Source organism: Stenella coeruleoalba (assembly GCF_951394435.1).
Source record: "Stenella coeruleoalba genome assembly, chromosome: 4".
NCBI lineage: Eukaryota > Metazoa > Chordata > Mammalia > Artiodactyla > Delphinidae > Stenella > Stenella coeruleoalba.
This window is the reverse complement of record NC_137149.1, coordinates 37,621,085-37,634,756: the sequence shown is the minus strand read 5'-3', so window position 1 is coordinate 37,634,756 and position 13,672 is coordinate 37,621,085. Positions and strand designations below refer to the sequence as shown.

Here is a 13,672-nt window from a genome sequence, read left to right as displayed (position 1 = left end):
ACCCCATAGAAAAATGCAATTATCCAGTTGTCCCTGGAGTATTTCCTGCAACATCTTTGAGTGCCCTTAGACAATATTTTCCCTCAATCCCTTCTGCTTTGTATGGGCTAAAATGCTACCTCTGGAACTGGACTCTAGGAGGAATCTGGAAGTTAGGCTAGCTCTGTGTGAGGGAGCCTATCCCCAGTTGCTCCTTTCATTGCATCAGGCCACGTACCCTGAGGAAGCGGAAGACTGTAAAGTGGTTCTGGAAGTTGTGAACTGCTCGGTAGATTGGAACTGTTGTTGATGTTTTAGATGAGAGGCACTCTGCCCTCTGTGCACTTGGAGTCTGCAGCCCCTGTAGGACTGGCCTTTGAGGCCTGTTCCCATAGACCACAATTATGACCGCACCAGCCTGCCGGTCTGCAACTCCCAACCACTGGCGACCCCAGCAACCTCACCTTTACCGCAGCCTTGGTTAAATAAATAACGGTAGAGTGAAAGTGCCTTGGGGACCCAATAGACTTTGATCAAGCACGTGTGCTGGGTCTGGCGCTGTTCTCCGAAGGAAATTTTCTGTGGCTGGAAGTGGGGAAACAGACAATATACAAGTACAGGTGACCCTTGAACAACGCGGTGGTTAGCGGTGCCGACCCTCAGTGCAGTCAAAAATTCACGCGCAACTTTACAGTCGACCCTCCATATATGTGGTTCTGCATCTGCGAATTCAACATCGGATTGTGTGGCACTGTCGTACGTATTTAGTGAAAAAAATGTGAGTATAAGTGGACCTGCATGGTTCAAAGCCATGCTGTTCAAGGGTCCCCTGTAAATACCGAACAAGATACTTTCAAAAAGCACTGAGTGCCATGAGGAACATAAGACAGGATGGAGAGATAAGGAATGACGGGGAGGGATTGATTTCGACGGGTGAAGGCCTCCATGAGGAGGTAGGGCAGTTTCCTATGGCTGCTGTCACCAAAAACCACAACTGGGGGGCTGAAAACAACAGAAATTATGCTCTCAGAGTTCTGGAGGCCAGAAGTCCAAAATCAAGGTATCTGCAGGGTTGGTCCCTTCTGGAGGCTCTGAAGGAGAATCTGTTTCATGCCTCTCCTGGCTTCTGGTGCTGCCGGGAAGCCTTGGCATTCCCTGGCTTGCGGCAGCATCACTCCAATCTCTGTCTCCATCTTCACGCGCCCCTCTTCCCTCTGTGTCTCCCTGTGTCTTATCATCTTACAAGGACACCAGTCATTGGGTTTAGGGCCCACCCTAATCCAGTGTGACCTCACCTTAACCTGATTCTATCTGCAATGGACCCGTTGGGTCACATTAGTTCCCGTTAGCGGGAGGTAGTGAGGCTGAGCTGAGACGGGAAGGACAGTGGGGCGTCAGCCTGTGGAGCTGTGAGGACAGAGGACTCGGGATAAACAGAACGACAAAGGCTGATATCCCACGATCAGAATGAGTCTGGAGTGTCTGGTAAATCGTAAGGCTGGGGCACCTAGAGGGGAAGAATGGCAGGATACAGGGTCACAGGTCAAGAGGGGCCACTCAGGTGTGTGGGATGCTTGGTGCAGCGACACGAGCCCAGGGTAATCAACCATCCTCATTTGCCCGGAACTCAGGGGCTTCCCGGGACAGTGCTAAAGCCAGGATGGTCCCTGGCAAACTGGGATGAGTTGGTCCTCCTACAGCCGGCTACCTCCTCATGGCTCACCACTGGTTTAGCCAGCAGCATCTCATTTTTGCCCGAAATTTCACAATGGGCAAGGAAGAAGAGTCTCCATTAATTGACAGTGTCCTGTGTGCCTTTCACTCTGCTAAGCGTTCTCCAGGGATTCAGTCTGCGCAGGCGCCCTGTGAAGGAGGCGTTCTTCCTGTGCCAACCGTGTGCCACGTCCATTACCACGACCATGCCTCCTCTTTCCTACCAGCCGTATCATTTCCTTAATAGCTTTTCGTGAGATGATGATGATAATTATCCCCAGAGGGTAGGGGGAGTGTCAGGGTGAGGACCTAACAGTTTTCCAAGTGTCCATCAAGTGACCAAAAGTGAGCCAGGTGCTTTATATGTAGTAATTTTATTCCCACCGCAACAGGAATGGACAGCAATTATGACCCTTCTTTCATAGATGGGTAGGCGGAGGCTAGGAGAAGCTAACTCACTTGATCAAGGTCACCTAGTGAGGAAAGCAGGGCTGTGGGACTTGAATCCTGCGCCTTCCTCTCTATTCCACTGCCCCCTAAGCAACAAGGTGCCACATTGATCCGTGGCCACTTGATTTTTCCATGAGGCCAGATGCTCTCAATATGTGTGTTTGGGATAAAAATTCAGATAGCATCTGGTTTGTGTTGCAGCTTTGGAGATAATTCCTGTCTCTTTGCACCTTAAGCGTGTTTCCCTTGTGTGCTGAACCAGAAGAAGTTATCCTGGGCTGAGATGCAATGAATGAGATGCTCAGCTTATAAATTGGGCAGCACATTCCCTTCACCATTTCTTTTTAGGAAGGGCTTCCCTGAATGCTAGAAACTGGGGTGAATCCAGCTTAAGATGAAACACATCGATTGGTGCCTAAAGTGTGTCGGGAACTGTACTCTAACCTCTAGGCATCAGGAGGCCAGGGCAGGAAAGAAATTTTTGATTGCCCAAACAATCTGGTGAAAAATTAGAAGACAATAGTAGTTAGTGCTAGTAATGCTGACTTGTACGCTGAGTGAAACGCTGAGCAAATCTCAATGAACTCTCACAGCAATCCTATGAAGTCAGACTCAGTTCTCATCCCCAACTTGTAGATAGAGAAACTGAGGCTGAGAGAGGCTAACTCTCTCAGCCCAAGTCCTCAACTTTTGTAAGTTGCAGGGATTTGACCCAGGAAGCAGTGTGACTCAGAGTATAATAAGCAAGCCACGAATCTGCCTGGGATAAGTGCATTTGTAGACCTTCATGGGTCTATAAAGGGTCTTAAGAATAAACCTGCCCCGAAATGAGTAGAAAACAAAGTTTCTTGAACCTGACAAGGCCTCATGATATTTTTACTAACAGAACCTCTATGAGTGCAGAGTATTATGTTTTATGAGACATATTTATAACTATTACTTTTAAAATAGAAATATCAGTCATAAGCCTTTGAACACATAAATTTATCTCAAAGGTTATGAGACCCTATGTGAATGACGTCGTCTATAAAATGCTGTACAATGGGTTTAACAGTATCTGTCATAACTGAGTTCCATGATTTACCTAAGGAGGTGCCGTTAGCTGGCGGGAAAGTTCGAGTTCTAGAATCAGAGACCTGATCTACTGGGCAAATAATCTCTTGGAGCATTTTTGGATGTCCCTTGGTGATTTGGGAAAGTTACTCAACCTCTCTGTGCCTCAGTTTTCTCATATTTAGGATGGGGATAATGATAGTACATTTACTTCAGAGGGTTGTTATTTAAAATAGATAAGTTAATATATGTAAAGAGAGAAGGAAGATCCCTGCTACTCGGTAGGCACCATGTGCGTTGGTTATTATTATCACCACCGTCACCATCACCACTAGCATCACTGCCATCAGCTACCACCATTTCCCCTCCTATGACATCCACCTCCCAGCCATACTCTATGGAGTAAATAATAAAGTGCATGTTAAAATGTTGACAATTTGTGCAGAGTGCTGGGAATGGTGTTGTGGCTACAGCACTATTTTTGTCAAGCACAGAACAGAGGGAGGTACCATGACCAGAGTCTTCCTTGAAGAAGACAGCTCTCTCACTGCTGCCATGCTTCCTTCACAGGCATCGCCCTCAGCGTGCTCCCCATGTACCTGAGCGAGATCTCGCCCAAGGAGATCCGCGGCTCTCTGGGGCAGGTGACCGCCATCTTCATCTGCATTGGCGTGTTCACGGGGCAGCTGCTGGGCCTTCCTGAGCTGCTGGGAAAGGTAAGTGTGGCTCCCCAGCCAACCACGTCTGTTCGCACTTCATGTCACCATCTCTGCTCCCCACGTCCCTTGCCAGACGAAGGGTAGTCAGAGGTGAGCCCTTCCTCCAAAAGCTTGTCCCTATGTCCTAGAATTCTTGGGCATTCAAGCCTTTTGCTTATTATTGTACAAGAGTTGTTGTTGAGTTTCTTTGATTGGGTTTGATTTTTTTTTTAGAAAATAAAAAATATACAAAAAATTCAAACCTTACAGAATGTTCGAATCCACCCAGCCAATAGCTATTGTTAACAGCTCAATAATTTTCATTTAGGCTTTTTTCTTTGCTTATCTAAACTTATATGTACATAGTTTTGTTTTGTTTTTTAATGGAATCATGCCATATACATTGTTCTGTTACTTGCCGTCTTCATTTAATATATTTTGGGCATCTTTCCAAGATGTTTGGCTTCTCTCTACCTCACTCTTGAGCCTTTCTTTCCCACATTAATATGTAATTGCACAGGCTTCTGTTGTTGGCTTTCTGTTTTGGAAACAGGAAGGCCTGACTTTAAATCCCAGTACAGGCATGTACTTGCTGTGTGGCCTTGGCAAGGAGGAACACCTCACCCACGTAAAGTCAGTTTTAAAAATTGCTGCCTTTTCAATAAAATCACTCATTTCATTGAAACATTCAGATATGCACACAAATATACATACAGCTATGTAGGTTTTAACATCCTCATGTCTGTTCTTTATATCTTCTCTCTTGACTTAATTTGATTTTGCTTTCTCTCTCTCTCTCTCTTTTTTTTTTTCTGTTTTTTTGTTTTTTTGACCACACTGCAGGGCTTGTGGGATCTCATTTCCCTGACCAGGGATTGAACCCAGGCCACAGAAGTGAAAGCGCTGAATCCTAACCACTAGATCACCAGGGAACCCCCTGCTCTCTCCCTTTTTAAATAACATGTCCAAAGGGTTGCCTCTAATTTTGCTATTTGAAAGACTAAACTCTGTTATCCATTTTATTGCTTTCCAATTTTAATTTCTGCCTTTTCATTATTATTCATACATTTTTTTCCTTGAACATAGATTTGCCAACATTCCCAAAATTTTAGTATGCCACTTTCTCAATGTTATTTTTCTAAATAATTTGTCGTTTTGATTCCACATTGGGAACAATTAATTAGAATAATGTTTTCAATTCCTAAACAGATGTGACTTTGTTCTTGTCACTCACTGCCAGTTTATTTTGTTGTGTAAAGAGAAAGTAATCCATAAATTCCTCCCTTGGGGAACACGTTAAGGTTACTCTGGCCAGTTTGCAGTCACCTTTTAGAAGTATCCCATGTTTGCTCAAGGACGGTAGCTTTTTCTTGGCACATTGTAACACAGAGAATTGGTAATACAAAATGACTATGATGTCATCACAACAATTATTGTTAATCTACAAAATGCTAAGGAAAAATTTCACACGAGATTAAAAAGAGGTGAGAAAATGTGATTCTGTCATAGACAAATGAACTCCAAAGGGCAGGGCACACAGCAGCCCAGTTGCAGCTGCAGCATCGAGTCACGGGCATGCGGGTTCTGGTGCCAGACTGCCTGGGTCTGCCTTCCAGCCCCACCACCACGCGCTGTGGGACTTTGAGTAAAGTTTCTGAACCTCTCTTAGCCGTTTCCTTACCTATCAATGAGATTACAATGGCGTCTCTCTCATGGAGGTTTCTTGTAAGGCTTGAAGAAGGAAACAGATGTCAAGCATTCGGAACAGTACCTGGAGCTGGTGGTAAATAGATGTCAGCCAATATCTCATTTAATTCATGTAGCAGCCCTTCGAAATGAATATTATTACTTTCTATGTTAGAGGTTAAAGGTTCAGGCTCAGAGAGGTTTAATAATTACCCCAGATGGCTACAGCAAGAAGGCAGTGGAGCCTGGTTGGAGCCTGAGCTTCCTGGCTTTGAAGCCATGACCTCTGTGCTGTAGGACGTGCAGAGCGGGACTTGCAGATGGGGAGCGCAGGGAGGCGTCCCCACAGTTTAGAGTCCTGGCACAGGAAGTCAGGCAGGCCAGTCCTCTTCGGTCTCATATGTTTCTCATGTGGCCCCAGCCCCTGAGCTCGTGAGAACACTTCTTTTCCGTGAGCTTTTCATCTTGAACTCTGTCCTTCGTTCAAGCCCAGGAAGAAAAATCCGTTTGATTTTTATAAAAATATAAGACACGTATTCATCCACGTTAAAGTGGATGCAGACAGCCCAACACCACTTTCACCTGGTGAGAATCTTCTTTATTTCTCCAGTGACTTAGAAATCACATCTTTTCCCTTTGAAATGAAGACTCTCATTTGGGGCACGCCTCAGGTGTTTTCTATAGCCGGAGAAAACATGCTGGTGGGTCGGGAGCAGCCACACGATGAATCTCCTTTGATGGGAAATAGGAAAAAAACAAAAAAATTAGAGGGGCTTCCCTGGTGGCGCAGTGGTTGGGAGTCCGCCTGCCGATGCAGGGGACGCGGGTTCGTGCCCCGGTCCGGGAAGATCCCACATGCCACGGAGCGGCTGGGCCCGTGAGCCATGGCCGCTGCGTCTGCGCGTCCGGAGCCTGTGCTCCGCAACGGGAGAGGCCGCAACAGTGAGAGGCCCGCGTACGGCCAAAAAAAAAAAAAAAATTAGAGACTGTCCCCTCCGCATCCTTGCTGCCACTTCAGAGGTCCTCACAGGGTGATGTCCAATCTCCTTCAGACGACCTTCCGAGCTCTGAATTTTCTCTTTTAGATAATTCAGCCTTTCTAATGAGGCAGTGTGAGTCCTGTTAGCTCCCTGTGTCGGCTATAATTGAGTCTTCCTCTCCAACAGTAGGAAAAAGAATTCTGTTCTGTGTGGGAAGGGCTCTGGCATCTATCAAGTGTTAGAGCTCATGTCTGAAAATTGCAATTTTTAAGGTTGATTTAGTGACCACTTCCAGCTGTAGTCAGAGGGCTGCCGTGCAGATATCCTTAAAGTGTGATCTGTGCCCCCCACCGATTCCTGCTGAATCTGAAACTCTGGGGGTGCGACTTAGCAATCTGTGTCTTAAGAGGCTCCGCCACCGGGGAATCTGATGCCTACTCAGTTTTGAGAACTCCAGGGAGAGTGACTCAGAGCAAGGACCCTGGGACCAACGCCTGCGTTAGGATCCTGGCTCTACTACCTACTAGCTATGTGGCTTTAGACACAGCTAACCTCTGTGCATCTTTGTTAGTAAGATGGCAATAAGTGTGCACAGCTCACTGAGTTCTTGTGAGATTAGATGCAACGATACGCTTACAGTTCTTAGGACTCACTCCCTAAATATTAGCTCCATTTGGCTTCATTCCATATAAGGCATATGCTGGACCCCTCACCGCCTCACCTCTTTCCTGTGAACCATCAGAGTTAGCTGTTCCCACCTCAGTCTTCCTCAAATGACAATCCTCTCTTAAGAGACTTGCTTTGCTCTGCTACAGAGTCAAGTGCTCATCCACGTGACGATCTTTCCCAAGCACAGAGGTCAGAGGTCTCAGTTCTTTGTATCATCATAGATCTGACAGTGGGGTCCGTGACACTGAGATGCTCCCTAGGTGTGGAGGGAATGCACAAACTTTCCTTGACCTTGGAATGATGTAGAAAACCCCAATTCATGAATTTTCTAATGTTGTTTTGCTCCTGAGAGCACAGGCGAAGCCCCGTGCTCATCAGCTGTGATGTGTGTGGGCAGGCATAAGGCCACCGAGTGCTGTGCTGTGGCTCTGGGCTGTCCCCTCTCCTGACCTCGAGCTCCTCATTCCTAAAAGGAGGGGCCTACATGGAGTCCCTCCAAGGCTCCTGTCTGCTCTAGCTGCTGTGTGATGGCTAATGCCGTGGGTGGCGCGTGCCCCTGGGCTGGGGATGCTTCAGCTCGGCCCGTATCTCAGTTTGCAGGCAAGGAAGGTTGAAGGGATACAAAGGTACATTTAATTGATCTTGAAGTCATGCCATCTGGAATTTTAAAGACAGTCTCTGAAGCTTGCCTGAACTTTGCCGTCCTGTCTTTGAGACAGTTTCAGGGGAAAACGGTTAGCCCAGCTGCCCTCTGAGTAGGCGACCTGGCGTGGGTGTTGGAAAGAGAGAGTTTCCTGAGCCCCAAGAAGGAAGAGATGGGTGGCTCTGGAGGTTTGCTTGGTCCTAAGTGTGCTGCCCTGTGACTCACATGGCCCCAGCAGCCAGACTTGTATGCCTCAGAGGGAAACCTTGAAGGCAGAACAGTTCAGCAAATGTCAGGCAGAGAGCAGGGTCATTGCATCCTCAGACCTGGGCCCTGAGCTCCGAAAGGTCACATTTGCTGTGGGCCTCTTCCACACGTTAACTCATGGAATCCATGCAACCACCCTATGGTTTAGGTACCGTCGGTATCATCCCCATTTCACAGATGAGGACACTGAGGCAGAGAGAGATTTACAAATGTGCTCAAGGTCACACAGGTAGCGAGCTGCAAAGCTGGGGTTTGAATGCAGGGTGCTAGAATCCCTGCTGTTTTGGCCTTGGCCTTTCTCGGGCAGAACCCAGCTCAATAGAAGTGCTTATAACAAAATGCTCCCTGCCCACAGCCAGGTCTTACTGTCTGTGGTCCAGTATAACACGTTCTCTTCACACAAATGCTTCTGAACAGCAAAGGTACACCCTTATCACCTCCAGAAGTTTGGCCATTTTATCATCATCCCCATCTCATGAGGCTGTTGGAAAGACAAGATGGATGTGAAATGCCTTGTCATCTACATATTGCTGGACAGGAGTCCAAAGAGATTACATCACCTGCAGCCTCCAGCGCTCTTTGTGCAATGGCTCATTCTCCCTGGGGGCACTGTCATCATTAGACCCATTTCTCAGATGAGGAGAGCAAGTCTCAGGGATATTCAGTGCCTGATTCTGGGCTGCATGGCTGCAGAGGAGGACGGTACCCTCAGCCCCTGGCCACCCGGCCCAGCCCCATCCAGTGCACCCTGTAGCGGCCACTCTCTCTTGGAAATAGGTCCTGAGCCATCTCATGCAGGCCCCTCACCACCCTGGCATGGGGGGAACCTTACAGGTAAGATCTGAAGTGACGCCAGGAGGCTGAGCCTCCAAGATGGCAGCTCAATTCCATCCTGATCTTTGATTTGCCCGACTGTCTAGTGCAAGTCACTCAGTGCCTCTGAGCCCCAGTCCCCCCATTTGGAGACCAGGGGGGCAGGGATGATCCTTCATTCACACAGCAAAGGAGGAGATGAAAGGGTGGAGCATGAGACCTAGAATTTGCAAGCAGTGGGTTTCATCCACATCATCTCACTTAAATTTCATCTCAACCTGGGAAATAGGTTCTGTCATCATCCCATTTTACAGGTTGGAAAATGGAGACTCAGGAGAAACCTTGCCCAGAGCTATCTGGCCAGTGATCTTGGACATGATTTAAACTTGGGGAGGCATTACGAATGTGTTATCGTATGTGAGACCCTCAAGCACACTGCTCAGTCCTTCCCTTCATCTCTGTGAGGGCAGGTGTGTCCAATTCACCTGTCATCCTTGGAGCACGTACCCTTTACCCAGAAGACTCGCAGAAGATGTTATTGAATACATGGGTAAAAACTCCAGCCCCATTTCCGAAGGAGCTGTCCTGTTTCAGGAACCGTGCTGAGCTCTTCACTGTCTGATGTGATTCCCCACAACACACAACAATCCTCTAGGACCTGACTGCTATTATTATACCCGTTTTGCAGATGAGCAAACCGAGTCCCACAGGAAGTTGGAGAACTTGCCCATGGCCACCCACTAGCCAGGGAGTCTGGCCCAGACCCTTGCTCATATCACCCTGTACGTCTGTAACCAAAGCAGTGCAGCCCAGGACTCTCACTTGACAGGGAGCTACTGCCCAAGACCCGAGCACAAAGTCTGGGGCACTCCGTGGCGCTTCGCCCAGATCCAGACTGTGGTCGGGTGCCCTCTAGTGTCTGCAGCCTGCAGGAGCCCAGGCCCCCATTTGGACTTTGTCTATTGGTGATGTATTCATTCATTCAACAGACATTTATTGAGCACCTACTGTGTGCCTGGCACTGTTCTAGGCTCTATACAGCAGTGAACAAAACAGACAAGGACCTCTGACCTCACGAACCTTGCATTTTGGTGGAGGACATAGATCAGAGGCAGATACATATTTGAAGTCTGTCAGTAATGAATGCTGTGAAGCAGAACAAAGCAGGAAGGAGGGAGAGGGTGGCGAGGGAGGCTATTTTAGACAGGTTCTAGGCAGGCAGGGTCGGGGGGAGAGGCCTCTGGGGCTGAGATGCATGTGAAGCATGGGAGCAGCAGCAGAGGCGGATTGCTGGGGGAAGAGTCCTAGCGCTTTCCCAGAGATGCCTCTCCGGTAACCCTCACCCAACCTGGCTTCTTCCCACCCCCTGCTGGTCCTGTCCATCTCCCACCAAGTCTCCAACTGATGCAGCGCCTCTCCCTCCCCCACCACTGCCCCTAAATTCAGGCGCTCCTCACTTCTCCGCTGGACCACTCCAGGAGACTGGCATCTGTAATTTCTACCTCATATAGCCATATAATTCTGACTAACTCAAATCAACCAGTATTTATTGAGGAGACACAATGCACCAGACCTCACAGAGATGAGACAGGCAAAGTCCCTGCCTGCAAGGAACTCGCTACTAGAAAGGCAGATGGAAGGGACCACAGACAGTGGCGTTCCGTGCAGAAAGCCCAAGCGTGGATAGACCACCAGAGCAGCCCTAAGGCAGCAGGGGACGCCCAGGGAAGCCTTTCTGGAGAGGGTGGTATCCACCTTAAGGATAAGGGGACAATTAGGTAGCCAGGTGGTAGGGAAGGGAGACACCATTCCAGGTAAAGCAAATGGCCAGTGGAAAAACAAAAATAAAAATAAGAAGATTGAGAGAGAGCTAGGCACATGTGGAAGCAGAGTGGCTCGATAAGAGTGCCACAGATTGAATGAATGACAACATGAATGAGTTAAGGCACTGAGATGTTAGCATTGCTTTGAAAATCCAGCCCCATATCCTTGGTGTGCAGAGAATGGAGGGTACTCAGAGGCAGAGGGGATGGGAGCATGCACATAGGTGCAGCCTAGCTTCTAAAGATGAGGAAGCAGCGCCCGAGGGGGAGGGGTGCCACGCTTGTTCATTGGTGGGTTCAGCAAAGAGCCGCCAGGGGTGTCCGTGTCCAGGGAAGGGGCACCAGAGAGCTGACAGAGACTCCAAGGGGGACAGAGCACCCAAGGAGCAGGGACAGTGGCTGATGAAATTAGATGGGAGCCCCAGATTGTGGGTAAGCTGGCCTTTAACTCCTAGACTTCCCGCTCGTGTCTGAAAGGTGGGTTTCATACACTCAACCCAGACACGAAGTCACAGGCTCAGCGTAGCAGATCTAATCGCAGACACACTCTTCAATTAGGATGGGCAACTTGTATTGGCTCAGGACCACAGCAAAGGGAAAAAAGAAGCGACATCTCTTGGCTTCCAACCACGTACCAGGCCCACGCTAGGATATCGCAGCTGTCAACCTCACAGCAACCCTGCAAAATAAGTGTTAATTACTCTTCTCATGCGATTCCAGAGAGAACAAGTAATTTGCTTAAGGCCCCAGAGCTAGTAAGTAGAAGAACCAGAACTGAACTTGGGTCTAATTCTGAAGCTGAGTGGGGCTGTGAAAGGCCCAAGGTTATGGCCCAAATTTGTGACCCAAAGTCTTGGAGCTCATTGGTAACTAGACTGGTACATGACCACTGGCAGTCACACCTTCCATATCCCCAGAATCCAGGTCATCCATTGGAAAGTCCAAATCACAGGCCGTCCTTGTGCTTCTGTGAGCCTCAGAACAAGGCACATTTCTTTTTTTTTTTTTTTTTTTGCGGTACACGGGCCTCTCACTGTTGTGGCCTCTCCCTCTGCGGAGCACAGGCTCCGGGCGCGCAGGCTCAGCGGCCATGGTTCACGGGCCCAGCCGCTCCGCAGCATGTGGGATCTTCCCAGACCGGGGCACGAACCCACGTCCCCTGCATCGGCAGGCGGACTCTCAACTACTGCGCCACCAGGGAAGCCCCAAACCACATTTCTTTGTCTTCCTTTCTTGAGCTCCATTTGGAGGACACTGATCTGATCACAGATGAGCCACAATGAGGATTTGTAGCAGGAGGTGACAGACGAAGCCCTGGTATGACTGGATCTGAACAATGAGACCCAGAAACCAGGATGATTCAGCTAGAACACAGGAGCCTGACGAAGGGGTTCATAATGAGCTTCAAGTTCAGGCAGCATTATTTAGAAAAGAATGCTGGTTACCTAATTCCCTCGGGAAAGAGAACAGTGATCTCTATAAACGTATCGTCAGAGAAATTGGACTGCTCAGGTTAAGAGCACAGAGCTGAGTACCACACTGCCTGGGGTGGGTGGACCACTCTGCCATTTATAAGACGCATGACTATGAATGCATTCATCACTTAACTTCTTGGTGCCTTTGTTTTCTCATCTGTCAACTGGGAATGGAGGCAGGGGTGTTGTGAGGGTGAAATCGAGTTACTCTGTATGAAGCACTCAGCAAATTCACACGTGCTCAGTGTCAGCCTGTCACTGTAGGTTGGCCTGGGGAGGCACTCTGCAGGTCAACAACCTTTAAACATTGCATGGATTTCTCTCTCTAAAATGAGGAAGGGACAAAGTTGATTTCATGGAAAATTTTGCTGCAGGACTTTTAACCCCTCTCTCCACCTCTCCAGCCTCGGTTTCCTTATCTGTAAAATGGGAATAATAGCTACTGACCTTACTTTCCCATAAGATTGCTCTAGAACCAAGCGAAGCAGAAGGCACTCAAACCCTTCGAAAAGCAGAAACATGTTGTAGGAAGCGGGTAGGGAGCTGGCGTTTCTTGAAAGGTGACCCTGCGCAGGTCACTTCACTCACGTGTGGCACTTGGGACAACTTTCTGAGAGGTGAGTGTTACGCCCTGGGAGGGTAATTTCAGTATTATTTCTAAGACAGGAAAATGCGAGGGTAATCATACAGCGATGTTCTTGAGGTGTCTTTTGTTGTTGAAGTCAGAGTCAGACCATGAATACGTACAGTAAGTCCCCTACATACGAACGAGTTCCATTCCGAGAGCGTGTTCATAAGTCCAATTCGTTCATAAGTCCAACAAAGTTAGCCTAGGGACCCAACTAACACAGTTGGCTACACTGTACCAGCTATATCACCGCTGATTTTACGCTTGCTTCCAGACATCCTGGGCTTGAAATAAAGATACTGTACTACTGTACTCTATACAGTACTGTACAGTAAAGTACACAGAAGCACAACCACTTGTAGAGGACGCACACAGGTGACAATGTACACCAGACACGTGAACTAACTTACGTGATAGGACATGCAAACACATGTTCGCATCTTTGGAAGTTCGCAACTTGAAGGTTCGTATGTAGGGGACTTACTGTACCTGAATCAGCAATTCTAGAACAACACGTTTGCTGCAATGACCTGAGCATCTTAGCGTCTGGATTGTACCCTGTGGGGTCAGGTTGTGTTGACTTCTGCAAGATCTGGAGTGGAGATGGTGAGAGATTGACCCATCATAAGGTGGTGTAGTGTGGTGCAGACACAGCTGGGGACATGGTCCCCACCCCAGGGCTCTGTTAGCTGCAGCCAGCAGCGTCCCCCCTCTGGAAGATGGTTGTGGGGACATCGAGGTCATGGGTTCCATGGACTTTCATTGACCGGTGCTGTGAGACCCAGCTTATGACAA

The 13,672-nt window shown here is 48.3% G+C and overlaps 1 protein-coding gene across 1 annotated transcript in view; it reads left to right on the top strand.

Moving 5' to 3' along the window:
• The window catches only part of SLC2A9 (solute carrier family 2 member 9), a 183,353-nt gene that overhangs the window by 53,548 nt on the left and 116,133 nt on the right, over nucleotides 1-13,672 (top strand). Inside the window, exon 5 of the mRNA XM_079920325.1 lies at nucleotides 3,766-3,911. Coding sequence (XP_079776451.1) covers nucleotides 3,766-3,911 — 146 coding nt within the window. The remainder of the gene's footprint in view (nucleotides 1-3,765; nucleotides 3,912-13,672) is intronic.